At 37.0% G+C, this 14,824-nt stretch overlaps 1 protein-coding gene across 3 annotated transcripts in view; it reads left to right on the forward strand.

The window, feature by feature from the left end:
* Window positions 1-14,824, forward strand: part of LOC129564868 (insulin-like growth factor-binding protein complex acid labile subunit) — a 42,515-nt gene that overhangs the window by 22,942 nt on the left and 4,749 nt on the right. For all 3 annotated transcript variants that reach the window (XM_055439062.1, XM_055439060.1, XM_055439061.1), the window contains exons 3-10: window positions 9,461-9,597; window positions 10,173-10,498; window positions 10,582-10,709; window positions 10,939-11,082; window positions 12,122-12,226; window positions 12,475-12,601; window positions 12,868-13,064; window positions 14,581-14,736. In XM_055439062.1, coding sequence (XP_055295037.1) covers window positions 10,177-10,498; window positions 10,582-10,709; window positions 10,939-11,082; window positions 12,122-12,226; window positions 12,475-12,601; window positions 12,868-13,064; window positions 14,581-14,736 — 1,179 coding nt within the window. In that variant the 5' untranslated portion in view covers window positions 9,461-9,597; window positions 10,173-10,176. The remainder of the gene's footprint in view (window positions 1-9,460; window positions 9,598-10,172; window positions 10,499-10,581; window positions 10,710-10,938; window positions 11,083-12,121; window positions 12,227-12,474; window positions 12,602-12,867; window positions 13,065-14,580; window positions 14,737-14,824) is intronic.

Raw genomic sequence — 14,824 nt, forward strand, 5'->3', positions numbered from 1 at the left:
ACACTAACCACTGCCAGATAACACCGGGTCCCATGTAATGTTTTAACCGAAATAAAAAATCACAGCCTGCAATTGACATAGTTGGACAGAGTCAAGCGCGTTTGTTATTTCAGATTTTTACACGTTGTTTGCGGCAAACGCTTCATTCGGCGAGCGTAACATGAGTAAATTGATGTAATCGAATATATGCCATTGAAAACCAACGCGTGAATCTCTGGCTGGCAGCAGACCATTGTTCTTACTACACCTGCCTGAGCACACGGTTCAGTATATACGCGTGAGTGTGTCCGGTGCACAACGGAACCGAAATATGAGCAAAAGAGCATACCCAGAGTGGTGTCGATAATAATAAAATGCGCGCATATGGTTTTGTACAAGTTGTAAGGTTGGCTGTCAATACTTTGTCAAGCGTTCTGATTTTTTTTCTTTGTGTTTTGTTTCGGCTAGAGCTGTGTGTCTGTGTTTCCATTCGTAGTTCACCGTATCGTGTTTCACACGTATACGAATTTCGTTCAAATTGAAAGAACAAAAGAGATAACTTACCACATTCTATCAGCTTCGTTCCTTTTTTCCCCCCTCCAGCCAGTCATTGTGTGTGTACTTATACGGTGTACACTCAAGGCTTGGGTTTTGCTGGTCGAGTTCCAAGCCTTTGTTTTACGAAAAGCCAAAAATTGAAGTGGCTATCGTAAAATCATATTTATGGTGGCACAAACAACAAAACTACAAACTCTAATACTCTCACACACAATGGCCCTTGTAATGCTTCCTACCGGAAAATACGGAGTTTTGTGCAATCGACATTGCCACATTTATGTCTCAAACAATATTCCATTAAACAAATGCTCCGCAAACAAATAAAAAATCGACGAAAACTAGCGACGAAAGAAGAACACCACCAACAACAACAAAAAGTCATTCCGATTCTTTCTCGGTCGTTTTCATTTGTTGATGTAACCAAAAAAAAACCATTTCACATATGGAATGGACACCGATTAAATTTTTCATCGGATCTCTCATCTCTCGAAGCAATACCAACGAAAACAAAGCCATTTCATGAAAGGAAAAAGAACATTGAATTACACTTGAAACGCCATTGTAGTAGCTGTATGCCTGGTGAAGGCAAGGGCTCAATATCCATCTCTCTTTCTCTCTCTGTGTTCCACGAACGGGGTCAAGTGCAATGAGAAACGCTTTCAACTGTCTTTTTAATGCTGCAAACATAAGCTTCCGCACATGATTCGTTTTATTTTTCGGATTCAATTCCGTTTCGATGCGATCAATTATTCACTTCTCATTCGTCGACTTCGTCTCAAAGAATGAAACTCGGTAATACCGTTGTTCTGAACCGTTGACCAATTTCAGATATGGATCCAAACTGTAGTTATTCGTAAGTTGTAATAGGTTGGGGGACCAAAAGACCAATCATACACACAGCACACACTTTCGTAATGATGTGAGATCAGGTAATGTGTTCTTTGTTCTTCGATTTGTGTTCGTGCCAGAAGTAATTGGCCAAATTTACTTCATCCACATCTCGTTTACTGACTGCATAAAACTTTTCCAATCGAGAGAAGCATTTGAATTAACAACTGGAAATTTGCACGAACAATTTTTGATCAAGACATTTGCCTTTCAAAAGTTTGACACTTTTCATCAACCAAACGAGAAATGTGCAAGTAATATGAGGAATATTGTTGTGGAAAACTCAATTTCGTCAGAGTTTGCTCTAGTTTTAGTGCCTTTTCAAAAGAAGACAAAAAAAGAGATTAGAATGAACCGAACAGAATACGTTGAAATTCATTACTTGACACAATAAATGGAAGCAGCAAAAAAGAAAAACAAATGATTGGATTGATAGACATCAGATGCACAAGTTTGATTTCAACAAACCGATTCACTAGATAAATTGAATTAATAAATGACAAAAACACACTCTCTCATTTCAATTGAATGGAGAGTCATTTGGCTGAAAGTAGGCAATTGGATTAGTTCATCGTAGTTTGTTTCGGTTGATTGTACGGAAATGCACCAATCAAGGCTTATTTAACGAATTTACGATTGCCATTTGATTGTTCGATTCGGTCGTTTGGCCGTATGTACGCTCTATGACATTATGTCATGACATAGTCATCAATGGAATGCATTATTTGTCTTTTCGTTCCATTAAAGATAATAGCCGCACGAGAAAAAAAAACGGTCATAAATCGGTACTTATTTATCTTCTTCTTCTGGTCTCACTATTTTTTTTTCTCTTATTTAAAATAACATTCCAAAGTGATGCACTGTAGATGTTCCAAGTAAGTGAATGAATGCCATTAAATTGAAGATTTATGTACAGTTAACACTATTTTTCCAAGCCATTACACTTTTATCATTGGCCAGTCATATTTTCATACATTCCACCCATGAATAAATTTTCACTTATCTTCAGTGCTTATATCACCTCGGAACATTTGAAGGTTCACCCAGCTCCGTTAAATGGCATTAAGAGAAAGACGGTTCTTTCTACGATTTTATGACCATATAGTTTATCATATGGAAAATTGACTTAAGCTTATTATCGCACTTTACATAAATGAATACGTTTGTGATCGTAATTTGGCAAAGCAGAATCCGTTCCGAATGGAAGTGGACGAATCAATTTTCGATCGTCTTTAATTTGGTTTTTACTCCAAACATTCCGGGAGGGCTTTGGTTTTTTTTTCATCTCTCTTTTGGGCGAAATACAATTGAATCGATGGCCAGTATAGTCAAAGCAAATTGACAACTATAATCATTTCAGGATCAATGTGGGGACGCAAAAAATAGCGTTAGAATCGAATATTCTTCGTTCTAAATTCGGTTCAATTGATTTTGCCCTTTGATAACAGACCAATGCTTGTGCGTTTTTTGCTTTCTTTTCCCTTCACATTCGATTTTGCATCTGGCGACGCGATAAAACGAAGCAAAAATTCTGAATAATTGAATTTTATCATCGATAACACAAACATTATTCGCTTCATTCAGTCATGATGGGAAAATGACAGAAGCCAATAAAAGTCTAACGCATGAAATGGAAACGATCGTTGTCGTCAACGTCGTCGTCGACATCTTCGTTATTCTGGCGAGCAGCAGAAAAATATCAGTTAAAGTAAATTGCATTTTGCTTTTTGGTCGATTGTCATCGCATTCAAAAGAAAAACATTTCCAGGCGATTTTAATGGGAAAATAGAGAGAGAGAAAAAAAAACACAGACACTGTTTTTTTCTCTCTTTTCTGTTTGTATTCAGAGAATCCGAGATGAGTTCGACAGGCGGCAAAAAAGGAAATGTAACGAACAAAAAAAATAAATCGCAATCAAAATGTCATGGAAACCGAAAATAAGAATCGAAGGACGAGCCAAAATTAACGTATTCTGGCTTCTCTATTCTTCTCCATAGTAGTATTGTTGCTGTCACTATCAGTGCAATCATCTATATATACATAAACGAAAACAATTCAATATTTATTTCCGAAGGTAAAGATGAACAGAGAGAGAGAGAGAAAAAATCCAATTTCAAACACAATCAATTATTTCTTTCACTGACGAAACGTCAACTCATTTTCAAAATGTCATTTTGGAATTGACAATGCAAAAAACGCCAATCGAATTTATTTATTTGCACACCCGAAAAAAAAATGCCATGCGTTAAATTGTTGGCCAAGAGATATGACGAATGATTGAACAAAAGCAAATTTTTTGTTGTTGTTGTTGTTGTTGTTGTTACTGCCATTCGTCAATTGGACAAAAACAAAAAACCGACGAGACTAACAAAAGCTGTCTGATAGTTTGTCATTTGGGATACACTCATTACGCCTGACTTGACTGAAAAAGTATCAAATTAATCTTCAATTCTGCTGATGCTGCCACTGTCGCCGATGCCGCCGTCGCAGTCACCGTTGCTGTTTGTTTCCAATTCGACAATTTTCGAGCATCGTTTGCGAGAATAACTGATAAGTCTGTCAATTAAACAAACCCAAACCAAATTGAATCGATATATTCTAGAACTTTAAATTATAAACATTCCATAAATCAATTTGATTACATGTGCGAGCACAGAGTGCCGGAGATTTTGTTTGTATATTGAGGCGACCAAACGATGTGAATATGCACCGAATTTATTGTTGATTGAACGTTGATTGGGCGACAGAGAGAGAGAGATAGAGAATGAACATTCCATTCAAATAAGGAAAAGTGCCGTTTTCGGATTAAGTTCGACATTCAATTATTCTCGTCTATTTGCGATTCGATGCTTCATATTTCGCATAGATATAGCATGAGTGAGTATGCTCTGTATTTGCACATTGGAATAACGGTCAGCCGGAGAATTTACATCAACAATATTTGGGATTGTTTCTCGGGCCGCTCAATGAAACACACAGCTAACGTGTAGAGTATGTACATATGCTAACTGGAGAATGCTATAAAAACTTTTCGTTTCCAACATTTCGGGAACTCCACTAACAATCCGTACATTTTTTATGATCCAGAAGTAGATTGAACCACAGAACCAATGGAAATGATTTCGTTGCGAGAGAGAGAGAGAGCGAAAAACATATATATATATTTACACTTTACATAGTTAAACAAATAGTGATGACCACAGTTGTATAATACCTCGGTCCAAAACTATTTACAAAATGCACCAAACTCGGTCAAACTAACAAGACAAAGCATTTGTTTAGAATACATTATTACCAGCAATTTATCTAGCTTATTTCGATCAAGTTTGCATTCCAATTGTGAGATTGGTGGTTTGAATAAACGAATTTCGGGCTCTTCGAGCGTTCAAGTTGGCATTGTGCGCTTGTTGTGTGCGCGGGCTCTGCACGCTCGATATAACTATTTCAAACTTACTTTTGATAACCATCATTCTTATTCCGAGTGGAAAATTTGCGAATGAATTTGTGTGTTGCTAAGCTGACTCCGTTTGCAGGTAGGAATACACGAAGAAAATGTGCATCCGTTGTGATTGAGTGACTTGAAATTCAATTTTTTTTTTTTGTTGTACGGACAGCATTTCAATTTGCATGAAAGGAGTTTTTTTTATTGAAAAAATAATTTCAACGAATTGGTTACCCAAAATTCTATTTGAAATGTAAACTCTAACGACGGACCAGTGGTTCACTGACCACATGCAAATTATTCGATCGGAAGAACGCAAACTTCTGTCTTGGTATTCTTATTATACAATTTCAGTATCTCTTTTGAATTTCCAAGTTGGAAAATTGTATTCATTGTCCAATCGTACAATGGACCATCATTTCATTCATATAGTATAAATCACACTTTCTTTAATTTGTCTCTTAAAAAAATGGTTTGCCAAATAAAAGCGTGTTTTAAGTTCGTTTTGTGTCCAGAAATTTGATTCGCTCTCGCTAGAATCCATTGTTTGGTTTAAATTATCCGAACTGAAAATGAGCTAACCACCAAAGTAATTCTTGTTTGCTTTGCTTTGCTTTATTCACTGAAAAATACATTCATTGGATTTCAACCGAATAAACATGAACAGATAAGCAAATGGTTATGATTCGCTCCATCTTTTCGTTGAGAATCCTTTAGTCGGGAAAAATAAACGCCACTGCAAATGGTGGTGTGCATAAAATAAACACACTGACAATGCGATTAACTGGAATTGATAGTTATAATCTTTTATTTTCTACACAACAGAGAGAAAGAACGAGACAAAAGTGTGTGTAATTGCGTGATTAAAAGATGGCAAAGTGTCTTGTAATGGAAATAAAACCATTCAACCCTTTTCTTTCCCTAAATGGGGAAAAAAATTCAATTTTATCACATCAGTTGACTTGTTTGCGGAGTGTGTATTTACTTTAATCGAAATGAATTCAGCTTTAATATTTTAGTTTGTTTGGGGGTTCCCACGCAGAAAAATCAATATAATTATTCAGTGTGTGTGAGCGTAAAGGTTTACCGCCGCATAGTTGTGAAATTGTCTGGGCAAATGGGATCATCGAAGCCATCAGGCATTTATCTATCAGCAAAGTGGTTTGCGAGGGCGACATGTGATAGGCATAAAGCGATAAAAAATTGAACATTTGTTCAGCCGGTTTTTTCTTCTGTTCAGTTGCTGTTTGGTCGGTTTAGATTTGTTGGTGTCGTCAGTTTTATCGCTAGATGGCACATAACTGTCGAGGAAAAAAACGAGCCCTCATTCGAGCGGCCAAAGAATTGTATGTGTGAGAATAGTGAAACATGTGATTCTGACGATGTGATTAAAACTATAATCCTTAATGCGAACGCCACAACCGGTTCACAAAATGATATGATAAAAAAAATGGTAAATGTACTAATGTCGCAAATGACACTTTGGCCAGGCTATTAGACGAACTAAAAACAACCGTTTAGTTGAGTGAGAAGTCACATACACACTGAGGATGAAACGCATTTGGTCGGCCATTTGACGATGCAGCCCGCTCGGTGGACACAACATTTTTATTTTCCACTTGCAAAAACTAAAAGAGAAAATGAAACAAAAGAGAGGGAGAGAGAGAAAAGGGTTTAGACATAATCATAATGGCACAACAATAATACAAGCTGCTTGTGATGATGAAAGCCGAAGCGTCAACAACCACGCATCAACGTAAACAGAGAAAAAAAATGATACGTAGTGGCTCAGCTCAAGTGGATCGTCCATGGTTTGCCCATCAAGCTGTGCTGTGCTCTGCACTATGCTCCATGAGATACAAGCAAACAGAGAGAGTCATTTTTATATCATTTGTTTATTTTTACTGTAAATCCTTCATTTTTTTCTGCGTTGTTGTGTTTTGCCTTTTTACCATCACTATCGTTCCCTTTTTTGCCTTTGCTGGTGAACCTTTACCCAAGACTCGGCCATAATATTGCATGAATATATTTGCTGCTGGTATTTTATTTCACTTTTTTATGCTTCGTTCCGTTTTTTCCTCATTTTTTTTGTCTCTGTTTTCCTCTATTGTTGGTTTTCATTCGAACACAATGATAGTTTCAAGACAGCATGCGCTTCCCATTTTGCTTTCTCGGCCTACAACGTTTCTATTTCGGATCCGAATCAATGCGATGGAATAACAGCAAATAACAGAGAGAAAAAAACCGACGAGAATAACAAGAGAAATGCGCGATCATGCGTAGCGAAAATTATTAGATAGTATTCGGGATAATCTAGCGATCTTGTACTTGTTTGAGCATTGCAAACCATGCATTAATCTGCAAAAAAAAACGACAAATGTTAAATGAGAGAAAAAAAACCCAAAGAAATGAAACTATAGCAGAAAAAAAACGAGAAAAAAGAGGACCGCTTACCGTTAGCTCAATTTTGGAATCTTGAATTTCTTTTTTATCGAGTTGAATCCCAAAACGAAACGAGGACGGTTTCCAAATTTACATACAGATGCGATGCAACAACCAAACACAACCGCAATTATTCATTGTGATGACATCAACGATTAGCAACTATTGTTCGGCCTTTCTTTCATTCGGGAAAACATTTGTATACATTGTACACTGTCTACAATGCCTTTTCTCTCTCTGGGGCTGTGCCACATTTGGTTTGTATACTACCGAAGATTCGCTTTGTTTTTAGTATGCTTTACTTTCGATTCGACAGTTTTTTCTCTACCATTCACTCTCCCTATAAGTAACCATCATTGCTTCTTGCTACGATGACGTTGTACTGATGTCTGTTCATCCGTGAAATTTCACCCACAACACAAGACTCATTCATTTCGAACATACGCATCCATAAAATTATAAATGCTCTCCGGTGTGCATTTGTTTTGGTTTTACAGAAAGAGTTTTTCAATGAGCATAAATAAAATTGGTGAGCACATGGCGTTTATTACATGGGATATTGTAATGCTTCGTTTCGTTCTGCATGTAATAGTGAAGAAAACACTTGAATTGAGCGGGAATAATACGAAAACAAGCCGAAGCTGGTTTCAGAGAGTTTATTGCTTCAAACCAGTCATAATTCACGGTTTGAGAAGGAAATCATAATAAGTAATGTGGTTCAATTTTTCGACGATTTTTGTTTTCATAGTTCACTTACCATGTACGCATTTGGTGCACGTAGATGTTCAACAGCAGAAGCAACACCATGCTGCTCATGAGTAAAGTAGATACAATTTTCAATTGACTGAATAGCTGGCTGGCTGGCTGACTCATTTGACTCACCCAATTCTCGGAGCCTATTTTGAAAAATTTAAAACGCCATTCAAATGCAGTTTCATACTGTTTTACATTCGTTCGCAAGTTAAAACAAAAGTGAATAATAGCGCCTTTTGGACCAAGCCACCGTATATACGTAATGAAATTAAACGATATTTATTCAAGGGAAATGTTTCAAATAAACTTACAAGTTAATAAATACCATGTGTAATGAAGCGCATCGATTTGTTAACTATAGTAAATTTCACTGTGCTTCTCTCTCTCTCTCTCACTCGGTGTCTCTTTTTCTCTCACTGTTTCATGCCCATTCCCATTTGGGGATGATTCAAACCGTTTACGGCATTTTAATATGCTTGCATTTGTTTAATCAACGTTAGAGAAAAAAATTAATATTTTTACAGCAAGTAACATAAATATGCATACATTTCATTTTCGACCGTTTATTTGTGAACATTGAGCGAAAAAAAAGTCCACGTTAGTCATAGCCCCAAGTGGTCGATCGACTTCTGTTTGTGTCTGTTTGTTCGAATCGTTTAATTGGATTCGTTTTTCCTTGGAAAAACCAATTCGTCACTGTTTCATTTATGCGAATGTCATATATTTTTTGTGTTCGATATTTGGATTGCTTTATTGCGATGCCAATTTGGAGATAAATGAATATTGGCTCAAGAGCTGGGCCCATACTGAACTGTCCGAGATATAAATTCTAGGCGTGAGAGAAAAAATAAAAATATCGCATTTCGTAGGGAACATTTTGCAAAGTCGAATCAATTTTATTCAGTGCTGTGATGTCGTGATTAATCATCGCATTCGCGTGTGTATCACATAACATGTGACACAAATACAACCCAAATTATAGTGTGTCTGTGAGTGTGAGTGTGAGTGAGTGTGTTCGGCTTATGGTCTTCGGTTCGAATTTGTGTGAACATTGCCTATTGCCGCCACAAATAAATTATGTGGATCCAACCGTCGATTAATTACTTTTACGTCCGAAATTCGCTCTAACAATTATTCGAAAACGGTTCAGTTGACAAATTCCAACCAGAGATTTACTGTGATGAACCGATGCTGGTATTTGGCTGAAAACATAAATTTGTCCGCGCCGATATGCGGTTATATTCTGGTATTCTCTCTCTCTCTCTCTCTCTCTCAACACCACAAGCAACATTTTGTCGCAACCACATCGTCTAATTATGTGTATCACATTAAGTATTTATCGAAAAATGACTTTTAAAGCATGTTTTGTCTTTTTTTTCTTTCTCATTTTCGAACCAGGCAGTGAACATCATCACAACCGCAGCCGCATGCTAAATCCATTTTCGATACATCGTAAATGCAAAAACATCATCATTCAATTTCAACGGACACGATAGCGTGAAACCACTCGACGAGGATAACAAAATAATATCGAGGTATGTACCAGAAAAGAGAGAGCGAGAACTAGGGCGATTGAGCGACAGAGCGGCTCATTGAAAGTCATTTAAGATTCATGAGAGTTCTACGAAATTTCAATGAAGAATTAAATCATTAATGCGGACACAAACTTGTACGCTATTTAATCAGCTTAGTGTTGTGCTGATGCCGCCGCAGCAGTTAATAGCACCGATTTTGATTTAAATCCGAAATTGGAGGCATTATATATGCGGAGCATTAAATCAAATTTTTTCAAGTGAATTAAATTCAAATGCGAATGCTAATCGATGTTCAATCATATAGAGAGTTTCTGTGATATTTCGAATTGGAGCCCATAAATAATATTCTTGTTGGGATTCACTTTGAAATTTAAGCAAAAACTCGTTATAATTCCTTTGACTAGTTTTTTTTGGTCGTTCTAAATGGATTTGCAATTTGCTTCTAACTTCGGGCACACAAATGATAAATTGAGTCGAAGTTTCTGTGGCATTAGAGCACTACAGAGAATGATAGAAAAAAAAACCATTTAAAAATTCCCACTTCAATACTGTGTTGTTCTTATTTTTGTTTACAGAACGATGGACATCAGACTGTTGCTACTGCTATTAGTGGCTGCGTTTGTACGTGGTTACAAAGAATGCCCGAAAGAATGCTTATGCAGTTTGGATGAAAGAGGGCGCATTCAGACGATATGCAATCGAGGCGGTATGTCATCGCTACCCATCGCTGAAATGGATACAAACACCGAAGTACTGATAATACGTGGCCCACGCAACGACCTAACAATTGGTCCAATCTTTTTATCGTTGAAAAAATTGGAAATTCTTCGAATTACCGATTCCAATTTGCCATCGGTTGGAACGTACTCATTTTGGGGTACGGATCGTTTACGTATTCTAGGTAAATGGAATTTTCGTACAATTTATTTTCCATAGTCGAAATCAATCGTTTTTTTTACTACAATGTGTCTGGTGTATTGGCAGATTTGTCTCGTAATAATATAACAGCGATTGCGCAGGACAATTTTAAAGGTCAAGAGCATCTTGATGAATTGGACTTATCACATAACAAAATTAACGGATTAACCAGCTGGGTGTTCGCTAATCTAAAGGTAAATTACGACAATTTATTTATGTTCACATCGATCTCTCTCGACGATAAATCGTATGTCGATGCCATTGAACGACGAACAAATATCGAGAAAAAAGAATTGAGAATGGCGAGAGCAGAAAAATTTATGTTGTGCCAGCAGTGAAACTTGACAATATAATAAAATATCACTCTTTTTTTCCATTCCATTCATCCACCAACCTCCCTCATGTTCGCATCGTTTTTTCTAGGATTTGCGACGTCTTAGCCTGGCCAATAATTTAATCGAAAAATTAGCGCATCGTGTTTTTTACAAAGTGTCCAAATTGAAATACTTGGATGTGAGTGGAAATCCATTGACCGATTTACCACCTGGTGTGTTCACGGATATTATGGTACGTATGAAAATCGATTGAAAATGTTCACAAGATTGCCGTTCAACCGATATAATATGTACGCATTCGTTGTATATGCCTTTGCTGCAGAGAAAGAAAGAAAAGAAGTTGCGCACGAAACTGGAGTAAAGAGCTGTAGCATCGGAGCTGAACGCTGAATGGATGAAGCACATGGGAACATGCAGAGTGTATAGAATTCAATAGACATAGTTTTTTTTGCGCTTCTCTAACGCTCTATGAAATCATACTAGCGATATCTTGAGCATGAACAAACTATTCAGTCTCTTGGTTGGAGCTGCAAACGGCTTGTGCCAATGTACGATATTTTCAACATGATAAACAGCTCGTTCAGGAGAATTACCGCTTTTTTATTGCGTTGCCGTTCGGTGTGCAAAGTGAGTTTTCTCTTGGCAAAGAGCACAGGCACAGAGTCCAAGTGCTGGTTTTTATTTTCATCGATCATTTTGTCTCCAATAAAGAATTATACGGATATAGTGAGGCAATGTGACGGTCATTCGCTTGTGAAATTGATCATAAATTTGTTTGCTACTTAATAACCATCGTTTTGCATAAAACTCTCGCTCGCCGATAGCTGTATGAATTCCCTGTCTAATGCTTGTCATACATTGAATATTCACTTGGTTATCGATTGAATACGGGTTTTCTCTTTCTATCTCCTTCTTCTGCTCCTATTGCTACTGCTGTCGTTTTTTTCGTCAATTTTTCTTCGCTTCACATTGCCTTGATCGGCTTTGAAAATCGAATTTTCTTATATGTGTACTCATACAAAACCGATACAAATTGCTTTCCGTCGCTTATCCATCGTTCTCATAAATCGTACGCGCGCTCACACGACGGTGGATGTACGATGCAAAACGAAAATAGAATCTAATTGAATAGTCGTCGACCTTTTTTCTATCGATGCATTTGTGTGGGTCCATCGTGTGCTTCGTCTTTTCAGCCAATTTCCCGTCGTTTTGACTTTAATCCATATTCACACATTCTTCTTCTAACTTCTCGGTCAAACACAATAAAATAGGAATTGAAGGGGCTGAAATGCCGAAAATGCTTGCTGAAAGAAATCAACTCGAAACTATTCCAGCATGTGAAACACTTGACGGTACTGGATCTTGGCGAAAATTATGTAAATATCTTTTGGGAAAATTATTTCATATTTTTAGTGTTTTTTTATGTATCCAAATTTTGCTCATTAGGATCTTTTCATCGTCTCGTTTAGCTATTATTTTTCCATTAAAATGAACTTTTTCTGGACCGTATCTTATTTTTTCCTCTTTCTTTTTTTCTCCCCCCTATTGTTTTTCTTCTTCTTATTTTCCATTTTGGAATTTTTTCATCCAACAATTTCTTGTTAATTATTATTTTTTGCCACAGATTAAGCACATCGACGTAGGTGATTTTAAGGACTTAAAGCGTCTTACAAAGCTTCATCTCGATGGGAATCAGCTCAGTACCGTTGTTGATTATGCGTTTCCAACGCAGAAGAGCCTCGAATTTCTTGGTAAGTTTTACAACAATTTTCACAGCTAGTGTAGTTTTGCGTATGAAAGATTTTTCATGGAAATAGTTAAGAACTCATCGACACAAAAGAGGAGTCTGTGTCCTATTTACCGCTTAGTCAAAGTTTGCATAATTTTCCCGGTAGCTCTTAACGATCCATTTCTACGTAGTGAAGATAAATATTTGTTGTTATTCTATTGGCCCATATTTAAAGTGGACTTTTAATCGCCTCTATTCACCTCATACTTTATGTTCGTTTTGTTTCAGATTTGTCGCATAATCAACTGGCCAAAATACCCAATGATGCATTTTCACATTTATCGAATCTCACCGTGCTCGATCTATCCTACAATAAAATACACAAAATGATGCCGGGCACAGTGGTGCCGTGGAAAAAATTACACACACTCAATATCAGTGGGAATAAGCAGTTGGATTTGTTTCCTCTTCGCATCACATTCTACGTAAGTTTAATGCGATCGACAATATTTTACACTTATTCCTGAGAGGATTTAGACATAACTGCTCTTTAAAACTAACAATTGGAGCAGAAAATAATTTTTTATCAAGTAGTTTTTCACCCTGCTGAAGCCATTACCAATTCGGAGCTAATTGCTTTGCATAACTTTGAGTTTTTGCATTTTCAATTAAAACATGTTCAACTTTTTCCCTCGAGAATTAATGACAATCCCAAAGTATTGTAGAAAAGTTCAGTATTTGTTCGATAAATCGGACGACTTTGATGGAATCCCGAATGAATTTAGCATGAATTTAGCATCCTGAATGAATTTAGCATGGCCCATGCTATACGGTTCACAGGTCAATGGTTTAGTTTTTGCTGTCGTGACGGAATATATATTGATTATGATTCAATTGACTCGGTTGCACCCATTTTTCGCAGGATAACGATATTTATTGCATTTGCATCGCGCCAGAATCAAGTAAACAATAACGTGCATCAAAAGTGTCGAATGCAGCGAATTTGTTTTTTTTAAATCAACATTTTAAATTTACCGAAAGAGAGAGAGAGAGAGAGAGAGAGATGAAAAAAAATTGGGATCGAATTACTTTCTTCTAGTATGTGTGGAGTGAATAATCCATTTTAAATGTCGTGGATTTTCGTGTTGATTCGCATATAAGCGTGCTATCGGGATAGTTTTGAACGCGCGGGTTATTTTGTAACGACAAACAAATTTTCCAATTTCATGTATCCACACACTGCAGCTGCAGCAGCAGCAGCAGCAGCAAAATGTATTTTCAGTTGTTGTTGAATTTTTTATTTGCATTTGTTCCGAGTGCAACACAGAAAAACGAGAGAGAGAAAAAAGAGAACGAAAATGTGTCCGGATTGGAGTGTAGTTTATAGTGTTGTGCACATAAAAATGCTTGAGTTAGTACGTACTAAATTTTATGTGCTCATTTTCACATTTGGTTGGTGCAGTCGAGCCACTCGGAAGCATCGAATGGGGAAAAGTCAAACCGGAGCAAATAGATTGTATGTCATGTGTACGAAGCGGAGAGGGATGGGGTCGATGAGAATGAACAACAAAAATTTGTAAATCAAACGTATTTCAATTGCATCGTATCTCATGCATTCCGCATTCCCCGAGTGCGAATGGGTAAAAGTGGGATTTTGTTGGGAATTTCCGAAGCGCGATCCGACGACGAACGAGAAAGAGACAGAAAAATGTGTGAATAATAAAATGAGCAAAAGCCTCTAAATGATAGAAAAGTCGTTCACGTCACGAGCGAAAGCGAGCGAGAGAGAAAAGTACATGAAATCCATTTTTCCGTGCTTGAACTTGCCTCAATGTGATTCACATTTTCGGATTTTTTTTCTCGTTGACTTTTCGTTTTTCGGGTGGCAAACACGAGCCAAACATCGATTCGCTACTCGAGCGGAATGAAAAATCCGATTTAATTTACGGAACGGTAATAAAATTGAATTATCCTTTAATTTTCTATTCCCTTCTCCCACAGAATTTACGACATTTGCAAGCTTTGTCGATCGCCGACATGGACGACATCCCAATGGACCTATTGCATTCGTTTGATCAATTAAAAGTGTTGAATGTGTCCGGCAATCATTTCCTAAATACATCGTTGACACTTCTCGATTCGGTGAGCACTTTGGAGGTAAGTGAAATGTCGAATTGAATGTCCGAGAATGAAAACGGAACTTCTATTCACAACACATATAAGTGAAACAAAAATAAAAAATTTA

The sequence above is a fragment of the Sitodiplosis mosellana genome, unplaced genomic scaffold (genome assembly GCF_009176505.1).
Source record: "Sitodiplosis mosellana isolate CC-2019 unplaced genomic scaffold, AAFC_SMos_1.0 Smas_scaffold_2, whole genome shotgun sequence".
Taxonomy (NCBI): domain Eukaryota; kingdom Metazoa; phylum Arthropoda; class Insecta; order Diptera; family Cecidomyiidae; genus Sitodiplosis; species Sitodiplosis mosellana.